The following is a 17,070-nucleotide window of genomic DNA, read 5'->3' on the forward strand; positions in this document are numbered from 1 at the left end:
AGGCTGGTCTCAGGTCGGGCCCCTGCTTCTGTGCTCTGCATTGACCTTACTTGGACGTTTCGCCCACAAGTGCCTATTGTGACTTCAAGAATTGAAGGGTTGTTCTGTTCTATATATGTTAAATTTTCATCTACGTTAGGGAATGAAAGCATTCTCACATCAGATATGAGCATTTTACCGGTCATAGGGAAGGGTTTTTTTTTCGTAAATTGATAATCTTGATAAATTTGGTAATGGTTTTCAAAGTGTTGGTATGAATCTTTGCTTCAGATTAAGAGGTAAAACTCATAGTCCAACTACGGAAGCACAAATAGTCCAGTAATACTGTGATCTGCATGACTGATAACCCATCATTTAGTCATTCTGTCTGAGGCTTCCCAGTGGACACTAATAGGAGACATATATATGTTTATATACATATATACATATATGTATATATCACTTTTTTCCACTCATCTAGTCTATACGTTTGTGCATGAATATATGTCCATGTATATATGTCTTCAAAATCAATTTAGATAAAGTGATAAATTATGATCCTTTATTCCCAGATTATAAGGCATGCACAAAATTTATGTCTCACTCAATACCATACATTTCCCCAGGAGTATTGGTCAATTGGTGAGATCAGACCCCAGGTAAACTCAGCTTGGCTGCATGACCCTGGGGTGGAGGGAGCAGCACCTGAGGCCTCGCTCTAGATCCTGTCTGCTGGTCCATTCTACTGCCAGCCCTCCTGGGCACATACCAGACAGTGTGTCTGTGCTTGGGTAATGACCTTCCCCATAGCTGGGCTGAGATGCCCCAACATCAGGACGTCACAACCCCTGACCCTGACCGTTTCTTACAATTTTGTGATAGGAGAAATGTGGTCATGGTCCCTTTCATAGAGGGTCATCTCCTCCACTGTCCCTTGTCTAGTGGCAGGATTTGACCTCAGCAATATAGAGATACAAAGATGTACAAAGTTGAAGGGCTCAACAGAAACTCCAGAAGGTGCTCTGGCCAACATCAGGATTTCATCTTAGAGAAAAGGATTTCTTGCAGAGACAGAATTTCTAACAAAATGTGTAACATTGGGAGTCTGAAATGGGTAGAACTTCTGTTCAGGTACCTGCAGTGACACCAGCCCTAACTTCCATGTTCTGGGGGGCTCCACACAAAATCCTAGAAGAGAATAATAATAACACCAGGTGTTCTCAACAGAAGCCATCTTCCTCTTGGCTGTTTTCTAAAGACAAAGAGAGATCCTGAGCCTTTCCCTCAAATCTTGAGCCTGGCCAAGTGAGCCCAATTCTGTGTCTCAGAACCTGACTCTCTGTGAGGGAAGTCAGAAGGATCAGCGTCCCTGTAATCTCCTCACCCAGTAAAGCTGCCTCCCCTTAGTTTCCTGACACATTCAGGATGTGGTTGTCACACTGTGCCTCTCGCACAGTAATACACGGCCGTGTCCTCAGTGCTCAGCCTGCTCAGTTCCATGTAGGCTGTGTCCTTGGACTTGTCTGCAGTGAGTGTGAGTCTGCCTTGGAACTTCTGTGCGTAGTTTGTACTACCATAGTTAGGGTATATGTTTCCCATCCACTCGGGCCCTTGTCCCGGGGCCTGCCGCACCCAGTTCATCCAGTTGTCAGTAAAGGTGTATCCGGACGCCTTGCAGGAGATCTTCACTGATGTACCAGGTTTTCCCACCTCAGCCCCTGACTGCACCAGCTGTACCTGGGAGTTCACACCTGTGGACAGCAGACAGGAGTGGGTGGACTCCACTTGACTGGTCACATTCCCTCAGCCCAAGGAATGGGGACACATACCTGCAGCCACTGCCACCAGGAAGAGAATTCTCCAGGTCCAGTCCATGGTGGGGACCGTGCACTCAGGGGCTTCTGAAGGTGTGGGTGTGCCTGCTGTGTGAGGTTGTCAGGACACAGACACATCTGTATTTAACTCAGTGTCCCTCGTGTGATTTGCATATTCATGAGGAGGTAGAATTCATAGCTGAAGACCTGGTCCAACCTGAGAAGGGGCTGGTGGAAGCCACAGGGTCCATCCTCAACGGGAGTGAAGAGGTCCACGTTCTGATCCTTGTTTGAGGAGATGAGACCTGCCCTGTCCCAGGACTCTGTGCACACAGTGTTCCCACTCTGGAGGGCCAAGCCCTTTCAGGACCTACCCCTTACGGCCCCCCACATTTGTATGGCCCGGAGACAAATGAACACACCTGGGCTCTGAGATTATTTCTGGGATCTTGGAACTCCCCAAGGGATATTACAGGGAGATGACAAAACCATCCTATGCTCCAGTGGTTTCCATTGGAGATATTAAGAAGTACAGAAACAACACCTGCATACAGGATTTGCTGCCTTATCAATATGATAAATGTTCCTCCGAAAAGGATAACTATGCTCATTTAACTTTCTGTTTCCTATACTTTTTTTAATTTTTATTTTCTCAGCAAAGCAAAATTTAGTTTTCTGAGTTTAAAAAATAGTATATTATTATCATCATTATTATTACTTTATTAAATCACTGTGAGATAGACCATTATATAGCTCTTCGTGATTAGAGTTCAGTCATACAGTATTCCTGTCTTTTTGTTTTTTTTAATTTATTTATTTTTAATTAGTGAATCACCGTGAGGGTACAGTTACAGATTTATACGTTTTTGTGCTCATGTTTCCCTCATACAAAGTTTGAGAACCCATCCCTTCACCAGTGCCCATTCTCCACCACCAGTAAACCCAGCATCCCTCCCACCTCCTCAGTCCCATCTCCTCCCACCCCACCCTGCCACTGTGTGTCTCACACTCACTGCAGACAAGCCCTTTTGTTCTCTCTCTCTAATTAGGTGTTGTGGTCTGCAGTAAAGGTGTTGAGCGGCCATTGTGTTTGGTCTCTAGTCTACATTCAGCACCCATCACCCTTCCCTGCATTCATCTCTGCACCCATGTCACAGCTTCCAGCTTCCTGTTCTTAGGATTTGGTGCCCCCTGCAGTCTGGTCCCCACCCTGCAGGGACAGCCTCTGGGCTTGCAGGGGCTTTAACCTCTTGTCATCTCTAACACAGGATTGAATCCTGACACTTTACCTCAGAAGCCTTGTTCATCAGTCATATTCTTTTATGGGTCTTTTGTTTGGTCCCGGTTCTGTGCTCGGGGATTTCCCTGGATGATGCGTCCTTGAAAAATATTGGCAAGTTAAATACTTATGTATATAAAAATTAATAGGTGACTCTGAGTGTTCTCTGCTGAGATTATGTAAAATTGAGACAATAAATGCTTAATTTATTCAATCGAAACAGTGAAAACTGTCAAACTAAAAGAGGATTTAAATATTTAAGTAAAGACTTCAATATAAACAAAGTAATATTAAATTTGCTAATGAGATGAATACATTTTTTAAAATGAGGCATGAGTCTAACATTACTGTCAACAAGTTTATTATACAGAAATCTTTGTCGAACAAATATAAGTAAATAAGAAATTAATTGTATAAAATGAATTAAACTTTATAACACATATAACTTAAGCTCTGACTTTTTCAATGATACACAATAGTATTATTTAAAGAAATTTACCTAGAGTAATGAATGCAAGGGGAGAGAAAGAGAGAGCGATGTTCAAGAGAGCACATGGGCTTCTCCAAATGGGAAAACGCTTGAGTTCTGATTTCCGGTCAGACATGTTAAAATCCGGAAGCATCTTCCCACCCAGCACACATGAGAACCTGAACAGTTGAAAGTCAGAGACACATTTTCTGCCTCTCTGTGAATACTAGGAAAGGGGAGATGGAGAGAAAAGTAAAATAGTCTTTTGTTGGGGACACTGTACAGCAGACAGGAATATTTTCCCCTTTTTGGCTGCCTTCTGGAAATAATTTCAGAGGCAGTTTTGACATGCAGATCTTAGAGGTGCTAGCCAGACCTGACTTGACATTGTAGATTCCAGTCTCTGGCCCTAGCCTAGTCTTTGGGATGTAAATTTCAGGTGCTGCCTAGCTTGTAATTGACATGTAGATTTCCTGTGGCAGCCCAGCCTGGTCTTTGGGATGTAATCCGAGTGCTTTCAGCCCAAGGAAGGTTTCTGTTTTGGTTTTGTATCTTCTTTCCCGAGGCCTAGATCACTGGCCTATAGATACAATAGAATAATGCCTCAATGTTCTCTCTGTAACATCTTTTGGTGCCATTTGATGACGTCAATGTATTGCGCCCTTTGGAGGTACCATGATCAATAAAAGGAGGTCCACGAGGCCCTCTGCCTTTGCTAAGAGCCAGAGCCAGCCTTAATCCTCCAATCAATGCATTTCTTCCGCGTTCCTATCTCAGAGCCTCCGATTGCACCAACGTTCATGCAACAGTCTTTATCTAAAGAAATTTACTTGCAGAAATGCAAGGAGAGAGAGAGGGGGAGAGAGAGGGGGAGAGAGAGATGGCACAGGATTGACAGACTAAGACAACCCATATACAGAATGTTATCCTCATCATATGAGCCATCCTCCTTTATTGATCCCTAGAATCCTATATGTGTTCTCTCTCTCTCTCTCTCTCTCTCTCTCTCTCTCTCTCTCTCTCTCTCTCTCCTCTCCTCTCCTCTTTCTCTCTCACCTGTGGGGGTCTATGGATTGCAATACAGACACTGAAAATTTATCATGTATATCCGTTTTCCTAGTTTCAACACTCAGTTCTTGTCCAGAGTGATCATATCTAACTACTCCTGTCATACTGGTCCTTCGCTGTCCTTTGCCCCACGCACTTGTATGAAGCTTCCAACCATTGACCAGTTCTACTGGCCCCTGTGTTTCCTGGTACAGACTATTAATCTCATACAAAAGTTTAAATCCTACAGAAGTGTGCTATTATTTTATTTCTCTCCCTCTCCTTCTGACTCATTTCACTCAGCCTGATACTCTCCATATTCTTCCATTTATAAGCAAATTTCAGGATTTCACTATTCCTGGTAGCGGCATAGTATTTAATGTGTAGATGTACTATATTTCATCGAATTAACTATTATCAGTCATCCGTATTGCTTCAGATTTGACTATTATTAATACAACATTGTGATGCAGTAAATATGGGCCTGCAAATATATTTCCAAATTAGTGTTTTGGGTTCTTTGGGGTAAATGCCAAGAAGAAATTTCTGGGTCATATGGAAGCTTAATTCATAGTATATTAAGCAGTATCCAAGTTATTTTCAAGGATCAATCCTGTTGCTATTCCCACCAGCAGTGAATGAGGATTGCATTTCCTGAACATCTATGCTAACACAGAATGTTTTGATTCTTTGAGATTTGTGCCGTTCTCCCTGGTATGAGGGGATAACTCATAATTGTTTTAATTTGCATTTTTCTGACAAATCGCTGTAATCACTGTCATCCCGTTTCTCATCAGTTTGTTCGAGCGGGCACCAGTAACGTCTCTCATTGTGAGACTTATTGTTACTGTTTTTGGCATATTCAATACACCCTGGTAGCTTGCCAGGCTCTGCCGGGCGGGCTCAATACTCTTGGTAGCTTGCTGGGCTCTCAGAGACGGGCGGAGGAATCGAACATGGGTCGCCCACGTGAAAGGCGAACGCCCTACCGCTGTGCTATCGCTCCAGCCCTTGCTGACAATAGACAAGGATAATTTATTTACACAGTTCTCTGCATCATCATCTAATGTAAGGATTATTTGTTTAAAATCCTCATCTTAAAATGGATTTTTTTGTTGTTAAGTTCTACAAGTTCCTTATATGAGTTTTAATCCTACATCAGATGAAGTGGGCAAATATTTTCCTCAGTTTTTCTGGTTGCGTTTTGATGCTGGTCATGGTTTCATTTACATTGACTGAGCCATTTAAAACAGATAGACTGAAAGCTAAAAGCATGAAATGGGTGAAAACTTTGGCTTCACATAGATCCCAAAATAATTAGTTTATGGGAGGAAAATTGAAATGAGAAGACAGAGAACCATGTGTTTGGACTCAGTCAAGTGAAAATGCCTGGTTGCAAGACATAACTTTTGTGACGGGCTGACCAAAATCACAAACAAAAAGTCACCTTCAATGTTGGGTGCACAAACAACTGAGAGAGTCGGTGAGTCCTCAGGTGGAATAGTGATCAATGTGGGTGGGCCATTGCAGATTCAGAGTCGGGACACACCTCACATGTCTTCACAGCACAGGGCCTCACTCAGCCTCTGTGCACACAGCAAGGTCCTAGGATGTGGTCCCTCCTTCCACAAGCACAAGGCAAAACAAACTTGACTCTAGCCTCACTCCCCACTGCCTTTTCAGAGAGTCACCAGGGATCAGCACTTCCCCTTCAGACTAAGAAGAGCCCAGGGTACTTTATGTGTCTCCTGGAAACCCAAAAACATTAACTAATGGAGATGATCATATGCTTGTTCATGGCAGCACCAAGTACAGTAGCCAAGATGCACACACAACACACAACCAAAGCGTTCAGTTCTGTCTGTGTTTCCTCATTCAATTGTGGAGTCTGTTCTTTCTCTCATTCAGTTCTGTTTAGGGACAATGATCATTGTTTCCTCCCTTCTCTCACTAAGATTCCTGAGTCTTCCTGTCAGTGTTTTCTTCAGGTCAAAGAGCACTAAGAGGATTGTTGCTCTCCACACACCCACAGATCATCGGATGTTATTTTGTCCTTCCCTGCATTCAGTCCACGTCCATTAAAACAATATAATTATGTTTTCATTATTGAAGGTTATCTGTGGGAGCTAAGGGTGTAAATGCCTGGTGGTCTGTGCATGGACTAGGTCAAGTTCCTCACTCTGTTCAGCTAGGGCTGTGATTCTAGTAACTTCTGGCAGCCACAAAGCCTATGGTGTTTTCTCAGTGGGCCTGGGAGTGCCAGAGGTAGATCAGCAGGAATAACTGTGGGTTCTGGTGCCACAGAGCCTAACTGAGACCTGTGAAATCCCCTGGGGAACAGGATTTAAATAATAAAGTTATTGAAATTAACACGTGATATTCAGAAATAAAAACTCTCAGTACAACTGTATACAATTGAGAGCCCAGAATAAATCCTTAGATGTTTTACGGTGAATCTTTCGGAAAGGATTTTATCCAGTGAAGTGAAGTAAGGGAAATCTCTTCAACAAATGGTGTTGGGAAAACACCAAATAAAAAAAGAACAACAGAATATAGAACTGAATCCATATCTCACACCAGACACAGAATTCATTGTAGATTTATAGTCCAGCTTTGACTGCAGAATCCTTAAAGCACACAGAGGAAAACCTCGTCCAGTCTCTCCATGACACTTGATAAAAAACATAAAATGGTGGGGGAAAGAAACAGATTATTTCCAAGAGCAACATTAATATGGGCTATAGGCATATGAGAAGTCTTTTATGGACACTTCCTATTCGAGAAATGTTAATATAAAGTACAATGAAGACCATCTCTCCCCAATGAGAATAGCTTTTTGGAAAATACTGGAAACAGCCAGTATTGGAAGGTTGCCAAAGAAACACTGTTTCTGTGTTTGTGGGAAACTATCTATGGAAAATACTATGAGATTTCTCTAAAGAGTGAAAATTGAATTTCCAAGTTGTAAGTGATTCTATTTTTGATAACTTCACCCAAGCATGAAAGCAATCATTAGAGAAAATACATGTAAACATATGTCAGTTCTAGCATTTAGAATAGTTTCCAGGTCATGGAAACAATTCTAATGCTTAATGACAATTTTATGGATAAGGAACTGTGGTATATGTACACAATGGGATACTATGCAGTTATAAGAAAAGACAAAATACTAGTCTTTTCTGCACCATAGATGGAACCAGAGAATATCAGATAAAGTGAAGTTTGTCAGAGGGAGAAGGACAAATTCAGACAATCTCATTCATCTGTGGTACACAGAGAACAAAGTGTCAGGATGGACAGGCTGCAATGATAACTGCCCCTGCATCCTAACCACACTCTGGGGTTCCCTAGAGGAGTCAGTGAGGGCTCAGATCACTGGGAAGAAGAGGCCGAGCACAGGGGCCACAGCAGAGTGTGGGGGTCTGTGGGGATTTGGTGCAGGGAGAAGTGCAGGGAGTTTGTGACTCACAAGCATCAACACTCAGACGTATTCCCCCAATGACAATAAAAAAGGTAATGGGGGAAATCTCTCCTTTATGTGAAAAGCAACGATCTTATTCGGAAGGAAAACTGATAACAATTTACCAAATGCGATATAATAGTCTTTAAAGGACTCTGAACAGAAAGTGGAATAATCAGTTTTGTACTAGAAGAGAAAGTAATAATTAAAATCTGTATATTTGGTTTATTAATTTTTTTTTTTAAAAAGTGATTCCAGAAAAAGCAAAAAAAGAGTTGTAAAAGAATGGAGAATATTCAGTATCTGTACTGCAAACCCTAACTCAGAGAGAGAGAGTGTGTGTGAGAGAGAGAGAGAGAGAGAGAGAAACTGAAAGAGAAAGAGAAAGAGAGAAGAAAAGTGCTTCAATAGAGGCAGATGGGCAAAGGGTGGGGGGTCGGGAAGTGATAGGGGGGAAACTGGAAATGTACTCTGGTGGAGGGGTGGGGATTAGAACACTGTATGACTGAAACTTAATTATGAACGTCTTTGGAAAGATTTATCTCACAGTGATCTAATAATAATATCATAAAAATAATTTTTTTAAATCACAACTTATGTTTATTTTATTATTTATTTTTTTATTTATTTTACAATTACAGATTTATACATTTTTGTGCTCATGTTTCCCCCATACAAAGTTCGATAACCCATCCCTTCACCAGTGCCCATTCTCCACCACCAGTAAACCCAACATCCCTCCCACCCTCCCCAGTCCTGTCTCCCCCCACCCCACACTGCCACTATGGCAGGGTCTTCCCTCTTATTCTCTCTCTCTGATTAGGTGTTGTGGTTTGCAATAAAGGTGTTGAGTGGCCATTATGTTCAGTCTCTAGTCTATATTCGGCCCGCATCACCCTTCCCCCACATGACCTCCGACCACATTTTACTTGATGGTCCCTTCCCTGAGTTACCCAGAATGAGAGACCAGCCTCCAAGCCATGAAGTCAACCTCCTAGTACTTATTTCTACTATTCTTGGGTGTTAGACTCCTAGTCTATTATTCTATATTCCACAGATGAGCGCAATCTTTCTATGTCTGTCTCTCTCTTTCTGACTCATTTCACTTAGCATGATACTTTCCATGCTGATCCACTTATATGCAAACGTCATGACCTCATTTTTTCTAACAGCTGCATAGTATTCCATTGTATAGATGTACCAGAGTTTCTTCAACCAGTCATCTGTTCTAGGGCACTCGGGTTTTTTCCAGATTCTGGCTATTATAAACAGTGCTGCGATGAACATATAAGTGCAGATGTCACTTCGACTATACTTTTTGGCTTTTCTGGGATATATTCCCAGCAGTGGTATTGCTGGGTCAAATGGGAGCTCAACCTCTAGTTTTTTGAGGATCGTCCATAAAAATAAAAATTGTTAAAAAGAACGAAGAAAGAAAAGAATGTAACCCTTACAGGCCCCTCCCCACCTGCTCCTGGAGCACAGCCCTGGAGTCCTGGGATCAGAGTGTCCCCTGCTGGTCACATGCAGCTTTGCAGCTCCCCGTCTCAGGAGGTTTGTGTCTGGGCTCACAGTGAGTTGTCCTCCCTGTGTATGTTGCTCTCTTGCACAATAATACACAGCTGTGTCCTCAGTTACTGAGCTACTGAGTTTTAAGTAAACTCGGTTTTTGGAAGTGTCTCTTGTGATGCTGAGTGGAGACTTAAGACTTGGATTATATTTTGTGACTCCATTATTCCACATCATACCACCCTAATCCAGCCCCTTTTCAGGGGCCTGGCGGACCCAGTGTACATGATAGTTGGTTATAGAGAATCCAGAGACTGAACAGGTGAGGGACAGAATCTGCGAGGGCATCACCAGGCTTGGTCCTGACTCCTTCAGATGTATCTAGGACAGGACACCTGGAGACAGAGACCCACAGTGATTGACAGGCTCAGAGATGTTCCTGCCCACGAGGTCCATGATCTCAGACACTGTGTCAAGAGGACAGGGAGCCCGAGTTGGGGTGAGTGTGAACATTGTTTTAATTTTGGGTCCTGAGTGTAGATTTGCATGGGGGGGCCTCTGTAAAGGAATGAGGGGGCTTAGAGTAGGCTGGTGTGTGCTCTCCTGGGGAGGAGGTGCTGACTATGGCTCAGATACTCAGGCCTGTCCTGGGGCCCTGTCAGAGCCAGACCTCTTCCTCCAGCACAGGAAACGTGCTGAGGAGCTCTCAGAAAACAGGAATTGCTTAGTGAGAAAGGGCAGTGGAAATAAGACGACATAATGGAGATCAGGGAGACAACTGCATGAACTCAGAGGCACTTTGTCCTTGTTTTGGAAACAAGAGACCTGGCCCATGAGGACAGACAGCAGTGGAGAGGTGTTTGCAGGGACATGTCTGGTGCCTTCTGGAAAGCCACAGCAGAACAGTGGCCTGTGTAGAAGGATAGGGTATTTGGAGAAAACAAAGTGGTGAGAAAAGGAGAAAACACAAAGGAGAGATGATGCCTCACCTGAGTCCTGGATTCTCTGGCCCCCTGTCTCTGCTCCTCAGAGACGTTCAAGTGCCCAAAGGAAACAGAAGCTAGGGAAGATCAGGAGGATTGTGGGGACAGAGGGAGAGTAAGAGAGAGAGTAAGAAAAGGAGACAGAGAGAGGGACAGAGAGAGAGAGAGATCAAACGGAGTAGCCAATACCAAGGTGCAGGAGACCTAGAATGGTCTGGAACCGTTTGTTCAATGCTCACATGCACTCAGGAGCTGTCTCACTGCCAGAGTGTAAAGGTCTGGCAGGACAGCATCCGAGGGACTTCTGCTCCCAGTGACCCAGCTGTGGTCTCAGTCAGACCCCGCATCCTATTCCCTCCCCCACTTGCTCTTTCTGCTTCTCCTTATATTTAGGTGTTTTTTTTTTTTGTACAGTAGGATTTTCTTAGTATCATGTCATCTGCAAATACTAAAAGCTTGGTTTTGTCCATTCTTATTTGATTACCCTTTATATCTTTTTCTTGTCTAAATGCTATGGCAAGTACTTCCAGTACTTTACTAAATAGGACTGGTGAGAGCAGGAACCTTTTTGTCTTGTGCCTGATCTTAGAGGAAAGGCTTTCAGTTTTTCCCCATTGGTCATAGATAGCGCTTGTTTCATGTTTGTGGTCGATGGCTTTGACTGTAGTAAGGAACATTCGTTCAACTCCCATTTTTGTAAGTTTCATCATGATTGGCTGTTAGATATTATCAAATGCTTCCTCTTCATTTATCGATATGACCATAAGGTTATAATATTTTCTTTTATTTACATGTGCATTATGTTAATTGACTTGGGGATGTTAAACCATCCTTGCTTTCTGAAATGAATCCTACTTGGTCATGATACAGGATGGTTTTGATTAATTATTGGATTCTATTTGCTAGAATTTTGTTGAGGATCTTTGCATCTGTGTTCATCAGGGATATCATCTGTAATTTTGTTTTTCTTTGGTGTCTCTGTTTTTCGGTGTTAGGGACATATTTTCCTGTTTGAAACTATTAGGGATTGTTTCTGATTCTTCAATTTTAAAACTTGAGATTGACTGTAGATCCTCTTTAAAGGTTTGAATCCATCTAGATCTGGGCTTTTGTTTCAGGGAAGACTTTTGATTACCATTTCAATTTCTTCAATAGTGATAGGTGTGTTCAGGTATTGCAAATCTCTTTTTAGTTCAGCCTAGGGAGGTTATAGGAATCCAGGGATTTATCCATTTCTTCATGGTTCACTTGTTTTGTGGAACATTCTCGAAGGAATCTCTGATGATCCTTTGAATCTCGTTGGCTTCTGTTGTGGTGTCCCCTCTTTCATTTCTGATTTGCTTTATTGGAGTTCCCTCTCTCTTCGTTTGTGAATCTTGCTAGTGATTTATTGATCTCATTTGTTATTTCAAAGTACTGCTCTTGGTTTCATTGATCTTTTGAATTTTTTTTTTTTGGATTCCAGCTCATTGATTACTGATCTAAGATTTATGATTCCATCATCTTTCCTTGTCTGTGCTCCTTTTTGGATCATTTTCCAAGATCTTAAGCTTTGAAGTCAATTAATTTATGTATGCTTCCAAAGCTATGAACTGTCCTTTAAATACTGCTTTTGCTGTGTCCCACAAGTTCTGGTAGCTCATGAATTCATTCATGTTTGTTTCCAGGAATCCTTTGATTTCCTCTCTGCCCAGTTTTCATTTTGTAGAGAGCTGTTCAATTTCTGGGTTTTTGTTTTGCCTGATTATCCATTTCTGTGTGTGATTCATTTCTATATTTAGTGCATCTCGATCTCAAAAGATTATTGATACAATTTCTATTCTCTAATTTTATGCAGGTGTTTTATGTCCCCACACATTGTCTATCTCAGAACATGTCCCATGTGCACTAGAGCAGATTATGTATTTGGCTTTTGGGGAATAAAAAGTCCTACATATATCTACTAGTCCCTTCTCTTTTATTTCCTCCTTCTGAATTTTAGTCTTTTTGATTTATGAAGGTGTGACAAAACAGTGTTTAAGTCCCCAATTAGTATTGTGCTGCTACCAATGTCCTCCAAGAAGTCTAATAGCAGTGGAATTAAATATTTTAATAGTCCTTAATTGCGTGCATATATTTAGCAGCGTAACTTCTTCCTGATGCATGTATCCCTTGATTATTAAGAAATGACCTTCACTGCCTCTTGTAAAATTTTTCAGTCTGGAATCAATGTTGGTGGATACTAATATGGCCAACTGAGTCTTTTTGAAGAAGTTTTCTTGAAGAATTATTTTCCAGCATTTGACTTTGAGTCTGTGTTTTTTCCCACTACTCAAATGTGTTTCTTGTAGTCAATAGAATGTTGTATTCAATTTTTCAATCCATTTGCCACCCTCTGCTTCTTAATTGGTGTATTTAGACCTTGTCATTGAGAAAGATTATTATCTTGGGGTTTGGACCCATCATTCCTCAGAGGATTATTGTGTTTGTGTTGCCTTACAGTAAACTTCTTGAGTTTTTCTTCAATATTGTTTTTGAGTCTAGGAAGTTCTGAGCTGTTGTTTATCCATCAATTATTGTATCTTTCTTTCAAATGTGAATGAGAGTCTACTAGGTAAAGTATTCTTGGTGAAGCTCCAGTTCCCTAAGTTTTTAAACTATATCTACCATTTTATTGTCATGTAATCTCATCAATGGCCAAGATCCAGAGACTATAAAACAAAGCTCCTGGAAGAGTGCGCCTCTAGCCAGCTACCGAGAGTATCCTGCCCACAAGGCAGAGCCTGGGATGCTACCCGTGGTGTATTCCATATGCCAAAAACAGTAACAAATTACGGTCCTCATTCCTCTGACCCTGAAAGAGCCTCCAATACAGCCTTATTGGGAAGACGAGTAAGGAGAGGCTGCTAAAATCACAGGGCTGGGACGAATGGAGATGTTACAGGCACCTGCTCAAGTAAATCTATAAACAGGACGACAGTGATATAGTGATACAGTGATAGTGTCTTGTGACACAACATCTATATTTTGATCGCCATTGAATTGCCATTTCAGGCTTCTTTTTATTCCTCTTTTGTCCTTCTGAATAGTATAACTTTTAGGACTCCAGTCTAAAATTTTAACAGAATCATCAATATAAATGTTTGCAACCGATCCACTACAATTTTGCCAAGAGGCCCAATAATATAAGTCTTGTACTGCCTCCAGTTCCCATGGAGGTATATTTTGAATGGATATATTAGTATCCAAACCAACAGTGCTGAAGCCTGTGGCTGAAAGCATTAAAAGTCTACATTACCCAAGCTTATTATTGAGGAAATATGATGTCAGCCAGATCTGATTAGTCAATTGCTGAAAATCATTTCCTGGTCCAATGCAAACAGGTATTCCCTCAATTTCTGTCTCATATTCAGAAAAAAAAAAAACTGTTCCTTCTTCCTCAGGTTTTAGTGGCCCACGATTATTATACAGGTTAGACACCCAAGTTTTATTATTATAAACAGGTATCACTTCCTTCTGCCAGGACATGCCCCTTAATAAAGGGGATTAGGAATACTAGCCCAGTATTTTATGTTAATTGTCACTGGACAATTAACATAACGACATTGATAACAACATTGATAGCAAAATTTTAGTGGACCGGTTGTAAACATTTATATTGATGATTCTGTTAAAATTTTAGACTGGAGTCCTAAAAGTTATGCTATTCAGAAGGACAAGAGAGGAATAAAAAGAAGCCTGAAATGGCAATTCAATGGCGATCAATATATGGATGTTGTGTCACAAGACACTATCACTGTATCACTATATTACTGTCGTCCTGTTATCAACTGCATTGTTGATAGGTTTGAGCCTTTTTTTGAATTGCACCAAAATTTTTCTTTATGGGAGGAAACAAAAACAAAGTCTCTTCCCATTAGTATGACATTCACAGAGGCCCATTCATGAGTTACGGGATCCTTATATTGTGCCATTCTGTAATTCTCAGAGGGACTTTCCCTCAAATCATGGGGAGTTCTATCCTTCTCTTGAATTTTGTGACTGGCCCGATGTAATTCAGCAGCTCAAGTTTCATAAAATTAAATTTAAATTTTTTTGCCATGCAATTAAATTTAAAAATTTTTACCAGTATTATATATTCCCCCATTTTGTTTAAGTTACATTTCTTTAAGTGAATGATTTGCCTTTTCAGTAATAGCTTGCCTGTCCTGTAATATTTTTAAACCTCAATACTCTAATTCATAAATTACAGCTTCATATACCTTCTGGAAATTGGTCTGAGGTGCAGCAGTGATTAGAATATCATCCATAGAGTGAATAATTTTGACTTTGGGGTATTGTGCCCTTATGACTTCCAATGGTTGATTAACAAAATATTGGCACATTGTGGAATTCTAGGAAAATGTGACCAATGCCCATTTGCTATGGGTCCAATTGAAACCAAAAGAATCATCAAGCTCTGCAGAGACAGAACACACAGTTTAACAACATCTTATCTAGCCTTTTTTAGTTCCATGTTGAAAACCTCGATTTCCAGTTGTCTAAGAGCACTGTAATAGAAGTCTGGATACTAGAACAATTCTGCAGATACAATTTAAAGAGTTTTTGTAATAATATAGTTTTTTTTTTTTTTTTTTTTTTTTGCTTTTTGGGTCACACCCAGCGATGCACAGGGGTTACTCCTGGCTCTGCACTCAGGAATCACCCCTGGCGGTGCTCAGGGGACCATATGGGATGCTGGGATTCGAACCTGGGTCGCTCGCGTGGAAGGCAAACGCCTACCCGCTGTGCTATCACTCCAGCCCCCTTCTTTTTTTTTTTTTTTTTTTGTAATAATATAGTTTTTAATCACAATTTCTTTCTGAAAATACCACCTCAAACTTACGCATTTCTTTAAAGTCACTCTGTCCTATTCTACAAAACCAGTTTCAATCTAACAGGATTCCTTTCCCTTTTTTCGCCAATGATATCTCCACCCATCATTCTTCTTACTTAAAATACACACTTATATTCTTTCCTTATAGTCATATCTCACAGTGTTGTGCCCGAGTCTTAGATCCCCAATTGCGGAAAGACCCAGTTTCACACATGATAATGCAAAAGCAAAGGGATTTTATTACTAGCCTGAGCCAGCACTAGCTTGAGCTAGGGTCCAAGTCTCATCCAAAACAGGGGAGTCTTGACAAGGACCCCAACTCCAAATTACAAGCACTTTATATAGGGGTTAATTGTTAAGAAACAATTTATACTGATCTATTTTTATCATTGGCCTATTACAATGGTGGTCAACATTTAGGCAATGGTTAGCAACAGTTTCTAAGGAGGGTACAGTGACCCTTCATGACCGGCCAGACCCAACTGCCCAATTCCTTATCTTGGCAAATGACTCAACTGGGAGTTTACCAGAAGCTGCAAGTCCTGCTCTGGGGAAACAGAAGCTGAGGCCTACTTGAGACCTAATGTTAGCTGCAGGTTGTCATGGCCGCTGGAGAGCCTGCTTTTGGGCCCCACAACAGGTTTTAACTTCCTTGTTTACTGAACTTAATATAGCTTGATCTTCCAAGAAATTTGGAAAGAAGTTGGCTAATCATTTTCTCAATTATTATACCTTAAGCTGAACTCTGCAGTACCCTTTCAAAAGCATTACATTAGTAATGGAGAGTAGCTAATGGAGAGTCCTCAACCCACAAACTATTGGGCCTGGAAACCTGGCCTTAGGTTCAGACTCACACATTTTACAAGGGCACAAGTGTGCTGGCACCAAGTAGCACCAGGCATGGCCCTCCACACCCTCTCAAATGCATGGGATCTACACACAGACTCTGTCACATAGGTGTAACCCCTAATTCCATGGAAAACCAGAGGGTTGAGTTCAAGCTAAGTGTACAGAAAATATGTTATAAAATTTAATGTTTAAAAAAGTGAAGATTAAGGATCATAAGTAATCTACACACATAAAAGGGTCTACAAAATTCTGCTAAGATAGACACAAAGACACATAAACACCAACTCAGTCAACGTGAGGATTGAAACAGATGATGTTCCACCTCAGGTACCAGATGGCTATAGGATTCATAAACACTCTTGTATACAAGCACGTCACTCTCTGTGTCTGTCCCCAGGTGTCCTGTCCCAGAGCTCCTGCAGGGCCGGGACAGTGAATCCTCACACACCTGACCCACCTGTGCTGGCTGTATTCTCCACAGTCAGCAGTTTCCAGGGGAGCCGGGACCCCCATGCCTCAGGAAGGATGCTAGAGTGCCTGGGGAATGTTGGGAATATTTCCTAAAATGCTTCCCCAAGACCAACAGGGCATTTTATTAAATTTATGAAATCTTGTTTTCAACCGCCAATGTTTACTGCAGTTATTAATAATTGAGTTATATCTAACATATATTAATAAATGAGATATATTTTTCCCTAACCTTCTTAACTCATTTTGTGGCTGTTTCTCTCTTTCAGATGTAGAGTAAATAAAATGTTCTGGCTCATAATTACTTACATTAGAATCAGTAAGAGAAGCAAATTGTTAATGAAAGATAATTTACAAC

At 41.2% G+C, this 17,070-nt stretch overlaps 1 gene segment (V, D, J or C); it reads right to left on the reverse strand.

Moving 5' to 3' along the window:
* Positions 1 to 1,413: 1,413 nt before the first annotated feature.
* LOC101551985 (immunoglobulin heavy variable 1-69-like) lies at positions 1,414 to 1,854 on the reverse strand. The segment is given in 2 exon segments: positions 1,414 to 1,730; positions 1,809 to 1,854. Coding segments are annotated over 2 exon segments (363 nt in total).
* Positions 1,855 to 17,070: the final 15,216 nt, after the last annotated feature.

Source organism: Sorex araneus, chromosome X (genome assembly GCF_027595985.1).
Source record: "Sorex araneus isolate mSorAra2 chromosome X, mSorAra2.pri, whole genome shotgun sequence".
NCBI lineage: Eukaryota > Metazoa > Chordata > Mammalia > Eulipotyphla > Soricidae > Sorex > Sorex araneus.